We start from the raw sequence: 16,032 nt of genomic DNA, 5'->3' as shown, positions 1-16,032 counted from the left end.
TGCCAAGGAGTATGGATGATACTATGAAATTTGTGTGTTTAGCACGAAATACCTTACAGGTTCATAAGGACATTCGTGATGTGCACCAGTTACTACGTCAGTGTTGGTGTTCTTGCACAAAGTGTGTTTTAAATATGGCTTTCTATTTTTCCAGAGAGCCTGGCGTTGACGAAGAGCCGTTAGGGTGAGTGAACAATGTTCCTTTATTGTTCAGCGCGCAGCTTTTCGCCATAATTTTAATGTTTCAGCTGGCAATTCTTCCTGCGTAAAAAAACCGACTTTTCTATAGTAAATACCACACCACCATAATTAATCAACGTAGCGATGTGCTCTTAACAACGTAGCTGTTTAGGCTTGGCGAAACTCCGGCATCGTCCGCACAAAACGGGCCGGGTATGCGTCACAGAATGCGGGTATGTGCCAAGCATAGCCTTGCCTACACTGCGCACATCCAAGCGTGGTATAGAATACGAACGGGGTCGGAAAAGGAAGTTGGGAAGGGGATATGCGGGCCAGCAGCTCTGCTGTTTTCTCAGTCTTCACACCACTTGCGCGTAGCTGCCGCCCTTTATTTTTCCACATCGCCTGCTTGAACGGTTCGACCTGATGTTTATTAAAGTTGTTTCTGTCGACAAGTTGCTAAAAGTTTCCTATAGATTAACGTGTGCATGCATAACATGTGTAGGCGAAGATAGATGTCGGCGAATGTTCTTCCAACATTGCCAGGGAGGCTGCCGCTTTTTTTAGCAGCGTTTTTCAAGCGAAGCTTGTATTGACTCACCGGTGATGCTGGTGTTCCAAAACGCCTATTGCCACGGAAAAAACACTTGACGCGGTCACCCAGATACCCTCCCCACACACACCTGCCGCGCACCAAACAAATTATAAATAAAACCAAATAAAGTTTCTTTCCGGAGCTGGGGTTTTAACTCGGTTTCTCCGGTCCGAAAGCGAGTGCCTTGACCACTAGGCTACGCGCGCATGCTTGCCCAATGCCAACTGAACTGAAGCATACAAATGCGTTCTACCGACGATGTAAAAAACAATTGAGAAGCAGTACACTTGCTATGGGCACTTCACTGAAATATTTGGTGTTGGTAGACTATAAGCTATGCGCTGGACAGCCCGTAATGTCGATATCCGTAATTGCGCATTTTAGGAAAATTCCTACTTGGAGAAAATTTAGTTCCATGCATGCGCGCTTGCTTTTAACCTCTTGCTTTTCAACGTGTCATTTTTCAATAAACCCAGTTACAAGTTTAGGCGCATGTGTGTCACTTTTAGCAGCGAGGCTGTTTAGCAAATCATTCCTTGTGAGTCGATCGCAGAAAACTATTATCTTAACGAATATGTGTCACTGTGTGGCTACCTGAGAACCACTGCAGAAAGTAAGAGAGAAAGGAGGAAAGAAAGAAGAAAGAAAGAAGAAAGAAAGAAAGAAAAAAAGAAAGAAAGAAAGAAAGAAAGAAAGAAAGAAAGAAAGAAAGAAAGAAAGAAAGAAAGAAAGAAAGAAAGAAAGAAAGAAAGAAAGAAAGAAAGAAAGAAAGAAAGAAAGAAAGAAAGAAAGAAAGAAAGAAAGAAAGAAAGAAAGAAAGAAAGGCGTTGTCTGTATCAGGGTGTCGGAGCGGAACGAAAACAAAAAAGGAAAAACGAAAAAAAAAAAACGATATTTTTGACCGGAACGAAAACGTAACCGAAACTTCATCTATCATTTCGTTCCGGAGTGAAACCGAATTTTTTTCAATCATTTTTTCGTTTCCGTCGTTTTTTCAACGAGAAAACTTCCCAATCCGGAGCAACTGAGCTCATGCAATGTAAGCATATCTCAGGGTATAGTATTAGCGCGTACCTCAGGCAGGAATTCCAAAGCAAAGATATGTTGAAATTGTGCGAAAAACAAGAACAGTGGCAACCAGAGATGTTTATATTAACGCAAGTGGACTTTTGCGTGCCTGTCGCGGAGGCCACAGTGGAGAGGGCATTGTGGGCGCTGAAGTTTGTTACAGCGAAAGCTGTTCTGAGATCACAACAGCTGATTTTGGCGCCATAGTTGTCAGCCGCCACCGGTGTCCGTGACCGCTATCGGGTGATATAAAAAAAATTAAATGACAAAGAAATTTCTAGAATCGGATGGGATTTCCACCGGCGCCCTCTGCATGGCAGTCGGGTCTTCCACCAGTGTGCCACGCTTGTGCTTGTAACTCCTTCGCAAGAATACTCTATACAGGCGTCATGTCGGGCAAGGAATCGTATTAATATATGTAATATAGCGTTGCAGAGGAGTAAAATAACAACCAGTCATCACACAATGCTAATAGCGCAAAGAGTGTGTTGTTTAATGCTTCCCACCAGTTTTGCGGATTTGCCCCACCAGAATTGGAATGACTCCAAATCATTCCACATTTTCGCAACCACGGAATGGAATGGGGACAACGCTTGGATCAATGGAATGGGAATGGAATTGAACGCCTTTTGCACGGAATGAAATGGGAATGGAATTACGTCTTTTTCCGAAAATAGAGCACGTTTTCGTCTACGTGCTGATTTTCAAACTTGAAACATTAGTAAGTCAGAGCCTCGAAATTAACAATGAAGCAGTATTTTTAAAATGGATTGGCTGATTACAAGCACGGTACATTTATAAGCAACGCGCCTACTAGAAACCGTTCATTAGTACTTCTTCTTGGGCGAGTTGGTTCATATTGTAGATTAAGGGGGTAACAGCGCGAACACACACCCACAAGAGAGACGACACGGACACAAAAGCGCTGACTGACAACTGGTTTTAATGGCAGAATGATACACCTTATATACGCCAAAGTGAAGCATGAAAAAGAAAAAGAAAAAAAAAGAAAAAGAGAAAGAAATAGAGGGATGAATAACAAAGATTAACAACCCGCAGCGCCAACAACGCATAACAGCCAACCAAAGAAAACCGCAGGAAAACGTGACCTAAGACCCGACAGCCGCATCTAGAAGATAAAACTCACAGTCAAGGAGGGCAAGAGATGGGGCGCTAACACACTTGTTATCAACTTTCTTAATATGATAGGCTTCTAAACTGACACGTGCAGTCTTGTCTTCGCTCCTGCCATGAATCATGGTCCCTTCAAACCGGGCCACACATCCTGTGCATTTAATGACATGCGCAACTAAATGTGCATACTTATCATCTAGCTTTTTTAATTTTTGTGCGTGTTCCCCCAAACGGCCGTTGACACAGCGCCCAGTTTCGCCAACGTAGAACATCCCACATGACATGGGAATGCAATAGACCACTCCAGTGGAACACTTGACGAACGGCGTTTGGTGGTTCTTCTGGCAACCACGTTTGCTGGTGTTGCAAATACGTGGGCACAGCTTTCCCAGCTTATTGGGGGCCGAGAAACAAATTGGGACCCCGTGCCTACTTGCCACCTTCTTTAGATTGTGGGAAAGCTTGTGAACATACGGTACAACCTCAGGCCTAAGGGCCTTCCGGTGGTCCTCAGCCGTTGTACGTCCCGTTCCACGTTTCAACTTTTGAAGGAGGGTCTCAGAAACACCAGTCAAGACCGAGTTGGGGAACCCCGCAGCCGAAAGACGACGTACCTGATTGTCGAAACTAGGCATCATTTGATGCGGGCACGATTTTTTGAGAGCCGATTCCAGACACATCATCGCTGTAGCTCTCTTAATCGTCTTATACCACTGACACACGGCCACTCTAAAGTCCTTTAGAAAAGGGGACATCTTCCGGAAAGGCGTTCGAGCGCAGTGACACACGACAAAGGAGTAACTCCCTTCCAGAAACGATCCTTTTCGGAAAGGCAGATCGCGCATCTACTTTTCGGCCAGAAAGGGAGTACTCTCGCACACAGTGTGCAGAATTTATGAATAAAAGAAAACATGTTGCAACACTAAGGTGCCTAGTGACTTTTTTTTTTGCGAGCGAAAATGTTTTAATTTTCAGCAGTAGAACGATTTGTCGAAAAGCGAACGTTTATACAGCAAAACAACTATTCATAGTTGCCAGACGAAGTTAAGTTGCTGCTAAAAACGGAAAAAACGAACAAAACTTGCGAGTATGCGAGTTATAAGCCGCCAGACAATAAAAAAAAAAAAGCTTTCATGCTTTAATATCGCGAAATATGATGCACATGTGCATTTTTTAATACATTTCCTATTTTGTTGCTTGCACAAACAGCGCCATTTTTTTCTACAGCGTTTTTCTGAGGAACCACCTAAAGCAGTTGTCCGGTGCCGTGTGTCATCGGCACAACTCCTTTCTGCAAATGGTCCCTTTAGGCGACAAAAGAGGTTTACCTCAAAGTACTTTACTATTGCCCGTGTGTCAGGGGTATTAGAATGTGCCGAATCAAAGGGCAGCAATCCCTTCTTAGCCCTCGGGTAGTAGCCCCAGCAAGCGTGTCCATCGCAGAACGTTATTTTAAGGTCTAAAAACTGTAAAACCGAATGTTCGGGGAGTTCGTGGGTAAAACGCAACCCAAGTCCTTGTGCACTAAAAACTGATAAAACTTCACCTACTGTAGAGGGGTAGGTGAAGGCTGGCTGTTTCCTTAAAACCACTAAAAAATCGTCAACATACCTAAAAATTCTTAAAACGGGCCCCCCATTAAAAACCTGTTCTAGAGTCTTATCAACCTTAGCAAGAAAAATATCACACAAGATAGGGGCTACGCAAGAGCCTATGCAAACGCCATCGCGCTGCAAGAACGGCTGTTCGTCAAACATTATAAAAGTAGAGTTTAAATAAACTGCAATTTTATAATGTTTGACGAACAGCCGTTCTTGCAGCGCGATGGCGTTTGCATAGGCTCTTGCGTAGCCCCTATCTTGTGTGATATTTTACTTGCTAAGGTTGATAAGACTCTAGAACAGGTTTTTAATGGGGGGCCCGTTTTAAGAATTTTTAGGTATGTTGACGATTTTTTAGTGGTTTTAAGGAAACAGCCAGCCTTCACCTACCCCTCTACAGTAGGTGAAGTTTTATCAGTTTTTAGTGCACAAGGACTTGGGTTGCGTTTTACCCATGAACTCCCCGAACATTCGGTTTTACAGTTTTTAGACCTTAAAATAACGTTCTGCGATGGACACGCTTGCTGGGGCTACTACCCGAGGGCTAAGAAGGGATTGCTGCCCTTTGATTCGGCACATTCTAAGACGATTAAGAGAGCTACAGCGATGATGTGTCTGGAATCGGCTCTCAAAAAATCGTGCCCGCATCAAATGATGCCTAGTTTCGACAATCAGGTACGTCGTCTTTCGGCTGCAGGGTTCCCCAACTCGGTCTTGACTGCTGTTTCTGAGACCCTCCTTCAAAAGTTGAAACGTGGAACGGGACGTACAACGGCTGAGGACCACCGGAAGGCCCTTAGGCCTGAGGTTGTACCGTATGTTCACAAGCTTTCCCACAATCTAAAGAAGGTGGCAAGTAGGCACGGGGTCCCAATTTGTTTCTCGGCCCCCAATAAGCTGGGAAAGCTGTGCCCACGTATTTGCAACACCAGCAAACGTGGTTGCCAGAAGAACCACCAAACGCCGTTCGTCAAGTGTTCCACTGGACTGGTCTATTGCATTCCCATGTCATGTGGGATGTTCTACGTTGGCGAAACTGGGCGCTGTGTCAACGACCGTTTGGGGGAACACGCACAAAAATTAAAAAAGCTAGATGATAAGTACGCACATTTAGTTGCGCATGTCATTAAATGCACAGGATGTGTGGCCCGGTTTGAAGGGACCATGATTCATGGCAGGAGCGAAGACAAGACTGCACGTGTCAGTTTAGAAGCCTATCATATTAAGAAACTTGATAACAAGTGTGTTAGCGCCCCATCTCTTGCCCTCCTTGACTGTGAGTTTTATCTTCTAGATGCGGCTGTCGGGTCTTAGGTCACGTTTTCCTGCGGTTTTCTTTGGTTGGCTGTTATGCGTTGTTGGCGCTGCGGGTTGTTAATCTTTGTTATCCATCCCTCTATTTCTTTTTCATGCTTCACTTTGGCGTATATAAGGTGTATCATTCTGTCATTAAAACCAGTTGTCAGTCAGCGCTTTTGTGTCCGTGTCGTCTCTCTTGTGGGTGTGTGTTCGCGCTGTTACCCCCTTATTCTACTAGAAACCGAGGTGTAAGTTAGTGTGCAAACAAATGCATTATCCCAGCAGATACCGAAGGGAGAAACAAGTTAACCCTGCGCGTTGCTTCCCATTGATACCCCCACACGATAGTGGTGAATACTCTATGCAAAGCCTGATCTTTATCTCACGAGCAGTTTAGTACCTGACACACGTAAATATCCTTTGCGGCAAGGAAGACATGGCATACCTGCGCACAGGCGAACACAGAAAGTTCTCCTCACCCCTTCCATGCTTGCCAGGCGCGCTTGACAAGCGTGAGTGCTGACGAGCAGTGCGGTCCAGTGTTCCGTATTCGACACAAAGGCTTTCTATTTTTACCCCAGAAACACATTTGTGCTCCTAACATACCTGCCATTAAACGAACAACACGTGTCGACTATAATTCCGTGCAAAGACGACTACAAGCTACGAATTTTGATGCCCTCTATGATGAAGACGTGGACGTCGAGTGTGATAACATTGTACAATGCATTGTGGATGCCATTGAACGATCAACGCGTAACTGTTCGCGCCGAAATTATGACCATGCCATATGTCCATGGATGAATAGAAATTAATATACTTGAGGTTTTGAAGCTGAAAGATTTTTACTACGACAAATGGAAAAATAACAGCAGCAATGAATACTACCATCAGAATTTTAAGTTTTACAGAAATACGTCAGTAGCAATGATAAGAAAATGCAAGAAGTGCTACTATACCAACCTAGTGAAAAAAATGATGGTAACACGAAGAAGATATGGCAGAGACGTCACTGGCATGGGTAGCAAACAACGCATTATACCTGATAATCCAACTCGCGAAGTGGCCGACAACTTTAACGATTACTTTACTAATATTGGTCTCAGCCTTGCGAGGAAGTTCCCTGCTCATATGCAGACTTTAAATGCACCCTGTACTGTTACCAATAATTTCCATCTATGTGATGTGACTGAGCATGATATCCGACAAGTTATTAAGAAGTCACCAAGTTATTAAGTTATTACAAGTTATTAAGAAGGCTCTAGAAAGGCCGCTCTTCCCGCTTTCGTTGTGACTGTGCTGCGTGTTCCGAGCAGGCCTGGTGATCTTTTTATCAGAACAGCGGTCTCGCACATCAGAGTACACTCAATGACGTGCTGCTTCTGAGATCGTGCTCACTCTCTTGACACAAATCATTGAGTCCACTAAAAAATTTGTATTTGTCTTTTGAGAAAACAAATAGTATATGACTTTAAAATTGATACTGGTTTGTGCTAGTTGGTACCGTTACTTCCGTGGTACCGTTACTTCCGCTCCTCTGAAGAACGTGTTTTACCCTTTTCCCGTTTTCCTAAGAGGAGGGCAAGTAACTACATCACAAATCCAACGTTCTCTATGGTTACCTTAACTTCAAATTTCTGCATAAAAAATACCATTACGAACCGTTACGTAACATTTTTTTCCTTCCGGAACAGAAACGGAACGGAACTTTTTGCGGTGGAACGAAACTAAAACCGAAACGAAAAACATTTCGTTCCGACACCCTGCTCTGTATGCGGTATGCTGTCCCTGGTGGTCTTGCGGGCAGTGCCACTGCGCGCCGGCGCGTGCTTGTCATACCTCGACGCAAAGGCTTTCCGGTCTGCGATGTGGGCGTGGCTGAGTTTTCCCGAAAGAAGATCTTTCAGCAAGTACGCGAGCGGAGTGCAAGCTTTCTCTACTCGGTACGGACCAAGCCACTTAGGGGCGAGTGAGGCTGAGATCCCCTTGCTCGCGTCGCTAAGAGCGTGGTTACGCTTCAGGACCAAGCCACCTAACTAAAATGAAAGATGCACTGATAAATTCATTGGTGCAGTGATCAATTCCTACGGAACGGCACGTATTACCAAACACCCGAGCGTTGAAATACGACGCGTTGTCCGTGATCAGCCTTTCCAGAAAGCCGAACCGACAAAACACTTCCTGCAGCCTCTCAAGTACCGCTCGCGCAGTCTCCTTCCGAAGCGGAAACAACTTCACCCACTTAGAGAAATGATCCACGACTAACATCAGATGTATGAACCCCTGCTTATCCCTGGGGAACGGTTCCCTTAGATCGCATGTGGCTACTTGCCACGGACGCGCAGTGACAATCGGTTTCATCAAGCCGGGTGGCTTGCCACCCCTTAATTTCACTGTTTGACAGACGTGCCAGGCACGGCAATAGCGCAACATATCACACTTCATGCCAGGCCAGGTCACAGTCTGGCTCAGTTTTGCAAAACCTTTGGAGCCTTTCAAGTGACCGGCCATGGGCTCGTCGTGAGAGGATTGCAACAGTGCGCCTCTCAGACTTTTGGGCATAACCACCTTAAACGGGTCCACGGACTCCTCATCGGTGGCTATGTATTTCAGCAGGAGTCCATCCGGCAAGTATGTATGCGTGGGGGACCCAGCGACACGCGCTGGTTCCCGTCCGCCTGCGCCCGCACTGAGACCGCCGCTCAACTCGCGACAAAACGGATCATCTTCATGGGCCTTCAGTAGCTACTGCCTGCTGAAAGCGATTCCCCTTCTCCCAAAGTAGAGCCTGGTATCGTTCCCACTTGGGACTGCAGCCATCGCTGCCGCTTGCGTAGGCGTCACGGGTTTGCTTTCGTGTAGCTCGCCCGCTTCGCGGCACGTTGCTTGAATGGCTCGCGGAAAGGGTTTGTTCGTCGGCGCACTCACCCTTCTCTCCGCTCCGCCGTCGTGATGCAGAACTATCGATGATACCATCGATACCATCGATAGTTCAGTCGCTATCGAACTATCGTTGGCAAAAAAACTATCGATAGCGCTATCGCTAATAAGTTTGATAGTACTACCGATAGTATAAAATCAACTGCACGAAGTCATTGCAGCATAAACTTGGTTCCCCAAGTGGGTGGAGCAGGAGGACCAGGGACAAAAAATCTGACATACTTCACAAGAATTCTTGGCTGACATATGGCAATTAGGTTCAATTATTCAGCTGTACAGCAAACGAGATCGTTGCATTTAACGGTATCGTGCGGCTTCAAATTTATATTGCATTTTGTGATTTCGAAACAAAAATATATCAAGAACTAGGTTTGGTAATTGCAAGGTGTAAGTGGTTACCTGTGAATGGGAATTTTTTGATGGACATATTCCTGCATTTTCACTGCTGAAATAACTTTTACTTCGCCAAAGCATTGCTCACAAATTAAGTAAACTGAGTATTGCTGATAGCAGGCTATTGCAAACGCTTTTTGGCAATATCGCCGGCCAGCAACAGCATAATTATTCACAGCACCATTGATAGCAATGTCGCTAGTAATAGTGCCGATGCAACCATCGATTGCACTATCTATAATGCTATCGATAGTTTATCGATGGTAGTAATATTGATAGTTAAAAAAGCTATCAATGTTATCGATAGTCGATTTGGGGATACTTTTACATCACTACTCCGCCGCCGTTTCGCCCCCGACGCTTGCTTGCGTAAAGGCACCGCTAGCGGTTGTCGCCCCGGGATCCAGGCTCCCGGTAGACACTGGGGCACGAGATCAGCTACCATGTGAGTGCTACTCTTCCAATACTGCACTGAAAAGTCATAATGCTGTATCAGGAGAGTCCAGCCTGCCTGCAGGCTCATGGAGCCGCATCAGCCAGCTTAGCGCGCTGTGAGCTGTTTGCACCGCAAACTTCGTCCTATCTAGGTAGACATCAAACTTCCGCAGTGCAAACACGATGGCGAGACACTCCCTCTCAGTCACTGAATAATTGTTCTCCGCGGGTATCAACGAGCGGCTGGCAAAGGCCAACGGCCGCAACACGCTATCGTATTTCTGTAGGAGAACTGCTCCTAATCCCAGATCGCTCGCATCAGTCTGGACCACGAACGGTCCGGTCAGGTCGCGTAGCTGCGCTGTCTCCGCAATGGCGCTAGGTCTCCATCGCTCTTGCTGCTCAGGTCTCCATCGCCACACAGCGGACTTACCCAAGAGCTTGGTCAAGGGCACCTGCACTCGGGCACAGGACGGAATGAACGACCGGTAAATGTTGGCCATTCCCAGAAAGCCGCGTACGGCCTGGGGCGCGGGGAAATCGAGGATTGCTCGAAGTTTCTCCCGGTCTGGCCCAATGGAGCCTTCACCCAGCGTACACCCAAGAAAATGAACTCGAATCTGCGCTAATTAGGCCTTCACAAGATTTCTCGTCATCCCAGCGGCCCTCACCCTCTCGGGCACATCGGCAACAAGGGCCAAGTGTTCTTCGAAGGTTCGCGAATAAATCACGATGTGGTTGAGGTAGCGCATGCAGTATGGCACTTTACTTTCCTGCGAACGCGGTCCACGAGTCTCTGAAAAGTCGCAGGAGCATTTCAAAGACCAAAGGACATACGAGTGAGCTCAAACGACCCTCTGTGGGAGGTGAACGCCGTCTTGCACCGGTCACGCTCATCCAATAGCCGCGCAGTGCCTGTAGGTAACCTTTGGAGGCATCAAATGTGGTGAAGTACCGCGCAGTACCGAGATTTCCTAAGATGGAACTAATCGTCGGGAGCGGATAGGCATCCTTATGAGTCACTCCGTTCAGACGGCGGTAGTCTACGCACAGGCGATGACTCCCATCTTTCTTAGGCACCAACACAATTGGAGACGCCCAGGCGCTGGATAAGCGGCGAACAATGCCAGCTGAGAGCATCTCGTCAGGCGAACCATCGATAACGTGCCTCTTGGCCAGGCTGACGGGGCTGGGGTTACTCTTCAAAGGAAGCGCGTCGCCAGTTTCGATCGGTAGATCGGTGATCGGTGATCGCTTGATCGTACTGGCGTAGCTATGCGGGCAGACGAGCCTTCTGTGTATCATCCAGTTCAGTCGCACAGACGGTCGAAGGATGCGGGACCTCCACGTGTCGTGCCGCTCGATCCCAATGGGGATTTTCAGCCGACGAGCGCAAGCCCAGGGGCCTGCCCACAAACTTAGCACGCGACACGCTTCCGACGCCGCTACTGCAGAGGCAACAGTATACGCTGGTGGGCTGATGAACGGCTTCAGCTGGGAAAAAGGCCCATCGCGATACATTCCATCTCTCTCTCTCTTTCTTTCTCTCTGTACTCGTTCTCTCGCCCGTCCGAGTTATTGCATCCCACGCCGGACAAATCGGCGCAGCGGCAGAACGCGCGTCGGCCGAGTTATTGCGCTGCACGCGCTGCAAAGGTAGAGGTCATTCATGATTCTGATAGTTTATGCGAACGCGTGACTGCGGCTACTACCTGGTCTTTCCCGCGCTGCAAAGGTAGAGGTCATTCATGATTCTGATAGTTTATGCAAACGCGTGACTGCGGCTACTGCCTGGTCTTTCCCGCGCTGCAAAGGTAGAGGTCATTCATGATTCTGATAGTTTATGCGAACGCGTGACTGCGGCTACTGCCTGGTCTTTCCCGCGCTGCAAAGGTAGAGGTCATTCATGATTCTGATAGTTTATGCGAACGCGTGACTGCGGCTACTACCTGGTCTTTCCCGCGCTGCAAAGGTAGAGGTCATTCATGATTCTGATAGTTTATGCGAACGCGTGACTGCGGCTACTGCCTGGTCTTTCCCGCGCTGCAAAGGTAGAGGTCATTCATGATTCTGATAGTTTATGCGAACGCGTGACTGCGGCTACTGCCTGGTCTTTTCCGCGCTGCAAAGGTAGAGGTCATTCATGATTCTGATAGTTTATGCGAACGCGTGACTGCGGCTACTACCTGGTCTTTCCCGGGAAGAAGATACAGTGTTGTGCTGTCTGCGTCTGGGTGTAGCGTTCACCAACGCCTACTCATTTAAGACAGAGATGGCCGACAACGCCGAGTGCAACGACTGTGCCGTTGAGGAAACTATTGAGCACCTTCTGTGTTACTGCCCGACATACGCAACCGAGATGCTTCACCTCAGCACTGCACTAAATCAAATGGACGGAAGCGCTTTCACTGTCGCGAAAATATTAGGACCATGGGGCTGCCCATCACAGTTCCGAAAGGCAACGAAAGCGCTGTTGCGTTTTCACAAGGATACCGGACTGATTCGTCGTTTGTGATGTCAAACGCGGAACTGTTACGTCGGCTGAAAGAGTGACTTTTCTCTCCTCCTCCTCTCTAACTTTCCTTCCCCCTTCCCCAGTGCAGGGTAGCCTACCGGGCTCAGCCCTGGTTAACCTCCCCGCCTTTCTTTTATTCTTACTCTCTCTCTCTCTCTCTCTCTTTATGCGAACGCGTAACGGCACAACGAAAAGCATAACAGCACCGCTGTAAAAATCATCATCACATGATGACGTCATAAATAGCCTAAATTTGCGACGTCATCATGACGTCACTGTGACGTCGCATGGTGAAGTCATCACGTGACATCATTGCTTTGTCAAAGGTGGGCCGATCCCGGAGGCAGTGCAAGACAATGTGAGATCCAGAAACTTACCACGCCTCCGATTTTGGAGGGATTGCAAAACTACGTTAGTTGCAGAAAGCTTTCAGAGGGGGCGCGAGAGGTTCAATACATCGACTTAGAAGACAGAGAAGAAGATGGCTATCGCCTTCGAGTCGACTGAGGCGGATGCATAAGGAAACATAGGAGTTTTGATCTATCTATCTATCTATCTATCTATCTATCTATCTATCTATCTATCTATCTATCTATCTATCTATCTATCTATAGCCACCTACGTTTCGGCACTCTCCTGGTCGTCTCCATAACTTGTAATATACCAAAATTGGCACAGCAGAGGATCAGTGCATGACGAACACGATTCACTGGTCATGACATGAATAACGCAAAACGCCTGTCGCGTACGTCATGAAACCCTTTCCCTCAGTCACGTGTGGCACATACCTGCATAGCACAGTTCATGTTAGGCGGGTATGTGCCACAGGTGATTCACGGTCTCAATTACGTGATTGAGAAAAACACAGTAACCACAAACGTACGCATTAAAATGCAAGGCAAGTGAAGGAGCTGAAGACAGAACACCCCTGGAAGACGCTCGACTGCCACGTGGTTCGCCAGAATGACTGATTGTTCTCTGCATATCTTATGAGGATGGGCGATGGCCTCATGCTGACCGAGGCTGACGCCAGATTAATTAAGAGCCGTTTTGACGAAGCACATCACTTCTCAATAGAATTGAAACGGGTGGGACTGCGAACTACTACAACCACGATATACGCCACAAAAATACCTCGTGTAAAAGTTTACCCTTGCGCAAGCAAACGCCAAAACTGTAAAAAAGTCACGCAGGGCTACATACGCCCACGTAGTCTACGGATAAGATAAGCGTTATCCACTGAAGTTGGTCAACGTAGCACTTTCCAGGGCTACCATCCTCGACGGCCTATTACGGATGCAGAAATATCGATGGTACACTCTTAATTTGCTTACACATAGGTTCCCTTAGTAAGAGCAACTTCCTTTCAAAAACGTTCCCCTTATATAGGAGTAACACATGAACTGGATAAAATTTTATTTATGTAGAGCATTGTTGCTCTTAAGTTTAGAATGACGTAATAGAAACCATCATCCCCACATTAATACATGAAACAATGTTCCTCTTCTATGCAGAATGATATAAGTAAAACGATGTTCCATGTTAATATCTGGAACACTGTTCCAGCTAGCCAGGTCGCCCACGGTGGTAAATTGCAGGAAGCAACTAAAACATTCTGCTAGAAGTCTTGCTGTAAAATGGTGCTAAAGACAGCCATGCTGTTTCAAAATGAAAATACACTTATTCAGTAGTAGGAAACCACTGTAAAGATTACACAGATGCTGTATTTGATACTTTATTATATAAAAGCTATTTTACATAATTGCATCAGAGCCGCAACAATGCAAGAACAAGAACGTCAAAGCAAATTACTAAACAAGCAACAGACGTATACTTCACAGCAGAAAAAATGACTAAGGAGTAATACTGAAGGCTACATGCCAACACTACAATGTGTAATCAATGAAAAGACTGCTAAATGATACCATTATACAAGATTGTACTTTCGTGTGACCGTTATATCTTTAAAAAAAAGTTCTCCTTGTGCACTAAAAGCGGAAACACCAATATAGCAAGAACAAGAGCAGCCCTAACAAAAAGCAACATTCTGATATCACAAAACATTCAAACATATTGACATGTCTTAGCGCCACTACCACAATGAAAAGGTAGTGCTGAAAAGTTCTCGATTGCTTACAGTACCGCTCACAAATTATAAACATATATAAAGACACACTTTCCTCCAAATGGGACTTCTCAGCCTGACTAGATAATACTAAAATATAAGGCAGCTTCAAAGCTCAAAGAGAGGTACAGACGTTGCTTGAAACTAAACCTGCTGTCAATCATAAACCTTCCAGCATAAACTATTATTACTTATTGCAGTTCACATTTACTGAGCATTTGCAGCTGTATCGTAAATTTTATTGCCAAAACCACTAAAGAAATCAAAGAATGCTTTTTACAGCATACCTCTACTACATTGCTGTAGCGCCGTGCACCAGAGCGAAGCAAGCACAAGCACTAAACAGCTACTCTACTGCATCACAGTGAACAAGCAGTAATTCAGAAGGCTAAGTGGAGGCAAGGATAAGATGTGTCGCCACTAAAAAGTCTGAGAGGCACGCTCTGTATAAGAGGTGAATATTTTTTTTACCCTGACATGTTTAGAAGGGAAAGCTGCTTCTTTTTCATCGTCTGCGCTGAGAGAACAAAAAAAGAACAGCATAGCAGCCGCGGCACGCATAACGAACAGTTGCCGAAAATGATTCATTGAAGCCAGCAATATTATGTGCTGCTAAACTATCACCGAGAAATGCAAGCAGACAGCTATAGTTTCACTTTTTGAGCGCACAAAAGAACAGGGACAAAAAACGATGCGGACACAGCGCTGACTTCCAACATATGCTTTATTTTCTACAGTGGTACATATATATATATATATATATATATATATATATATATATATATATATATATATATATATATATATATATATATATATATATATATATATATATATATATATAACAGAAAGCAACGCACGCAGGCGCATTGTACAGGAAGGCTTCATGTAAAACCACAAATAAGTATGCGTGATAAGCAATCAAACAACCTGATACAGGATTTTTGTTTCTTTAAAAGATCAAGCGGTCATTCCTGACTACCACTATCGTCAAGTCACCCTGTGGGCCTTGCTTAGAAAGTCTAGTTCTTTTTTGGATAGGTCAATTGAAGGTGCACTAATGCACGTGTCTCCCAAACTTAGGTATAGGTATTGATTTCACTTTCCCAAACTTTGAATGAGATTTCTTTGTCTGACAGTTCATTCACTGTCTGAATAAAATCTTGAAGCTGTCCTGCTATAAAACTTCGTTTTCAGGTTGTTCGCATAACCAACAGCAAGGAAAAACATTGAGTTCAGCTGAGACATGCTTGGGGGAGGAAAGTTGGCAAATATTACATAAAACAGTGCGAGCTTTCCATGCATGCCTCGTTTCATACCAAAGGGTTGGCAATTTCTACATTGTCGCAGTATAGAAGCATGCCAAGGCCACCGTCCTGCTTATTCAGCATAGCATAGTGGCTGAATCTCAAACCATCACACAGGTTCCTCAGGAAACCATCTTCAGAGAGAACAAACTTTTGCTGAATATGGCTACGTGTTTCTGGATGTTGGTAGACGTTTTCTAACAGTGCCCTTAGTGATATATAATAACCATCGGAAGTATTGGAAAGTGCTTTTTTGCAAGGTCCAACATTTATGTTATTACGTTCATACTGACGTTTTCTTGCCTTGTCTGTTAACAAACCTGATGCGTCTAGCTGAAGGCTCTTGGAGTGGAACATTTCTTAAATGTTTTTCACAACAGCACTGACAGCTTTTTCTGCACATCTGTGCGCACCCTGGAAACGCCTACACAGATCGGAGA

The 16,032-nt window shown here is 45.6% G+C and overlaps 1 protein-coding gene across 1 annotated transcript in view; it reads left to right on the top strand.

Annotated features, from left to right (window-relative positions):
- LOC119406743 (agrin) overlaps nucleotides 1-16,032 on the top strand; it is a 439,130-nt gene that overhangs the window by 399,831 nt on the left and 23,267 nt on the right. Inside the window, exon 11 of the mRNA XM_049420197.1 lies at nucleotides 155-184. Within this exon, the coding sequence (XP_049276154.1) occupies nucleotides 155-184 (30 nt within the window). The remainder of the gene's footprint in view (nucleotides 1-154; nucleotides 185-16,032) is intronic.

Source organism: Rhipicephalus sanguineus, chromosome 10 (assembly GCF_013339695.2).
Source record: "Rhipicephalus sanguineus isolate Rsan-2018 chromosome 10, BIME_Rsan_1.4, whole genome shotgun sequence".
NCBI lineage: Eukaryota > Metazoa > Arthropoda > Arachnida > Ixodida > Ixodidae > Rhipicephalus > Rhipicephalus sanguineus.
Note: the sequence above shows the minus strand (reverse complement) of the source record. Positions and strands in the feature narration are given on the sequence as shown.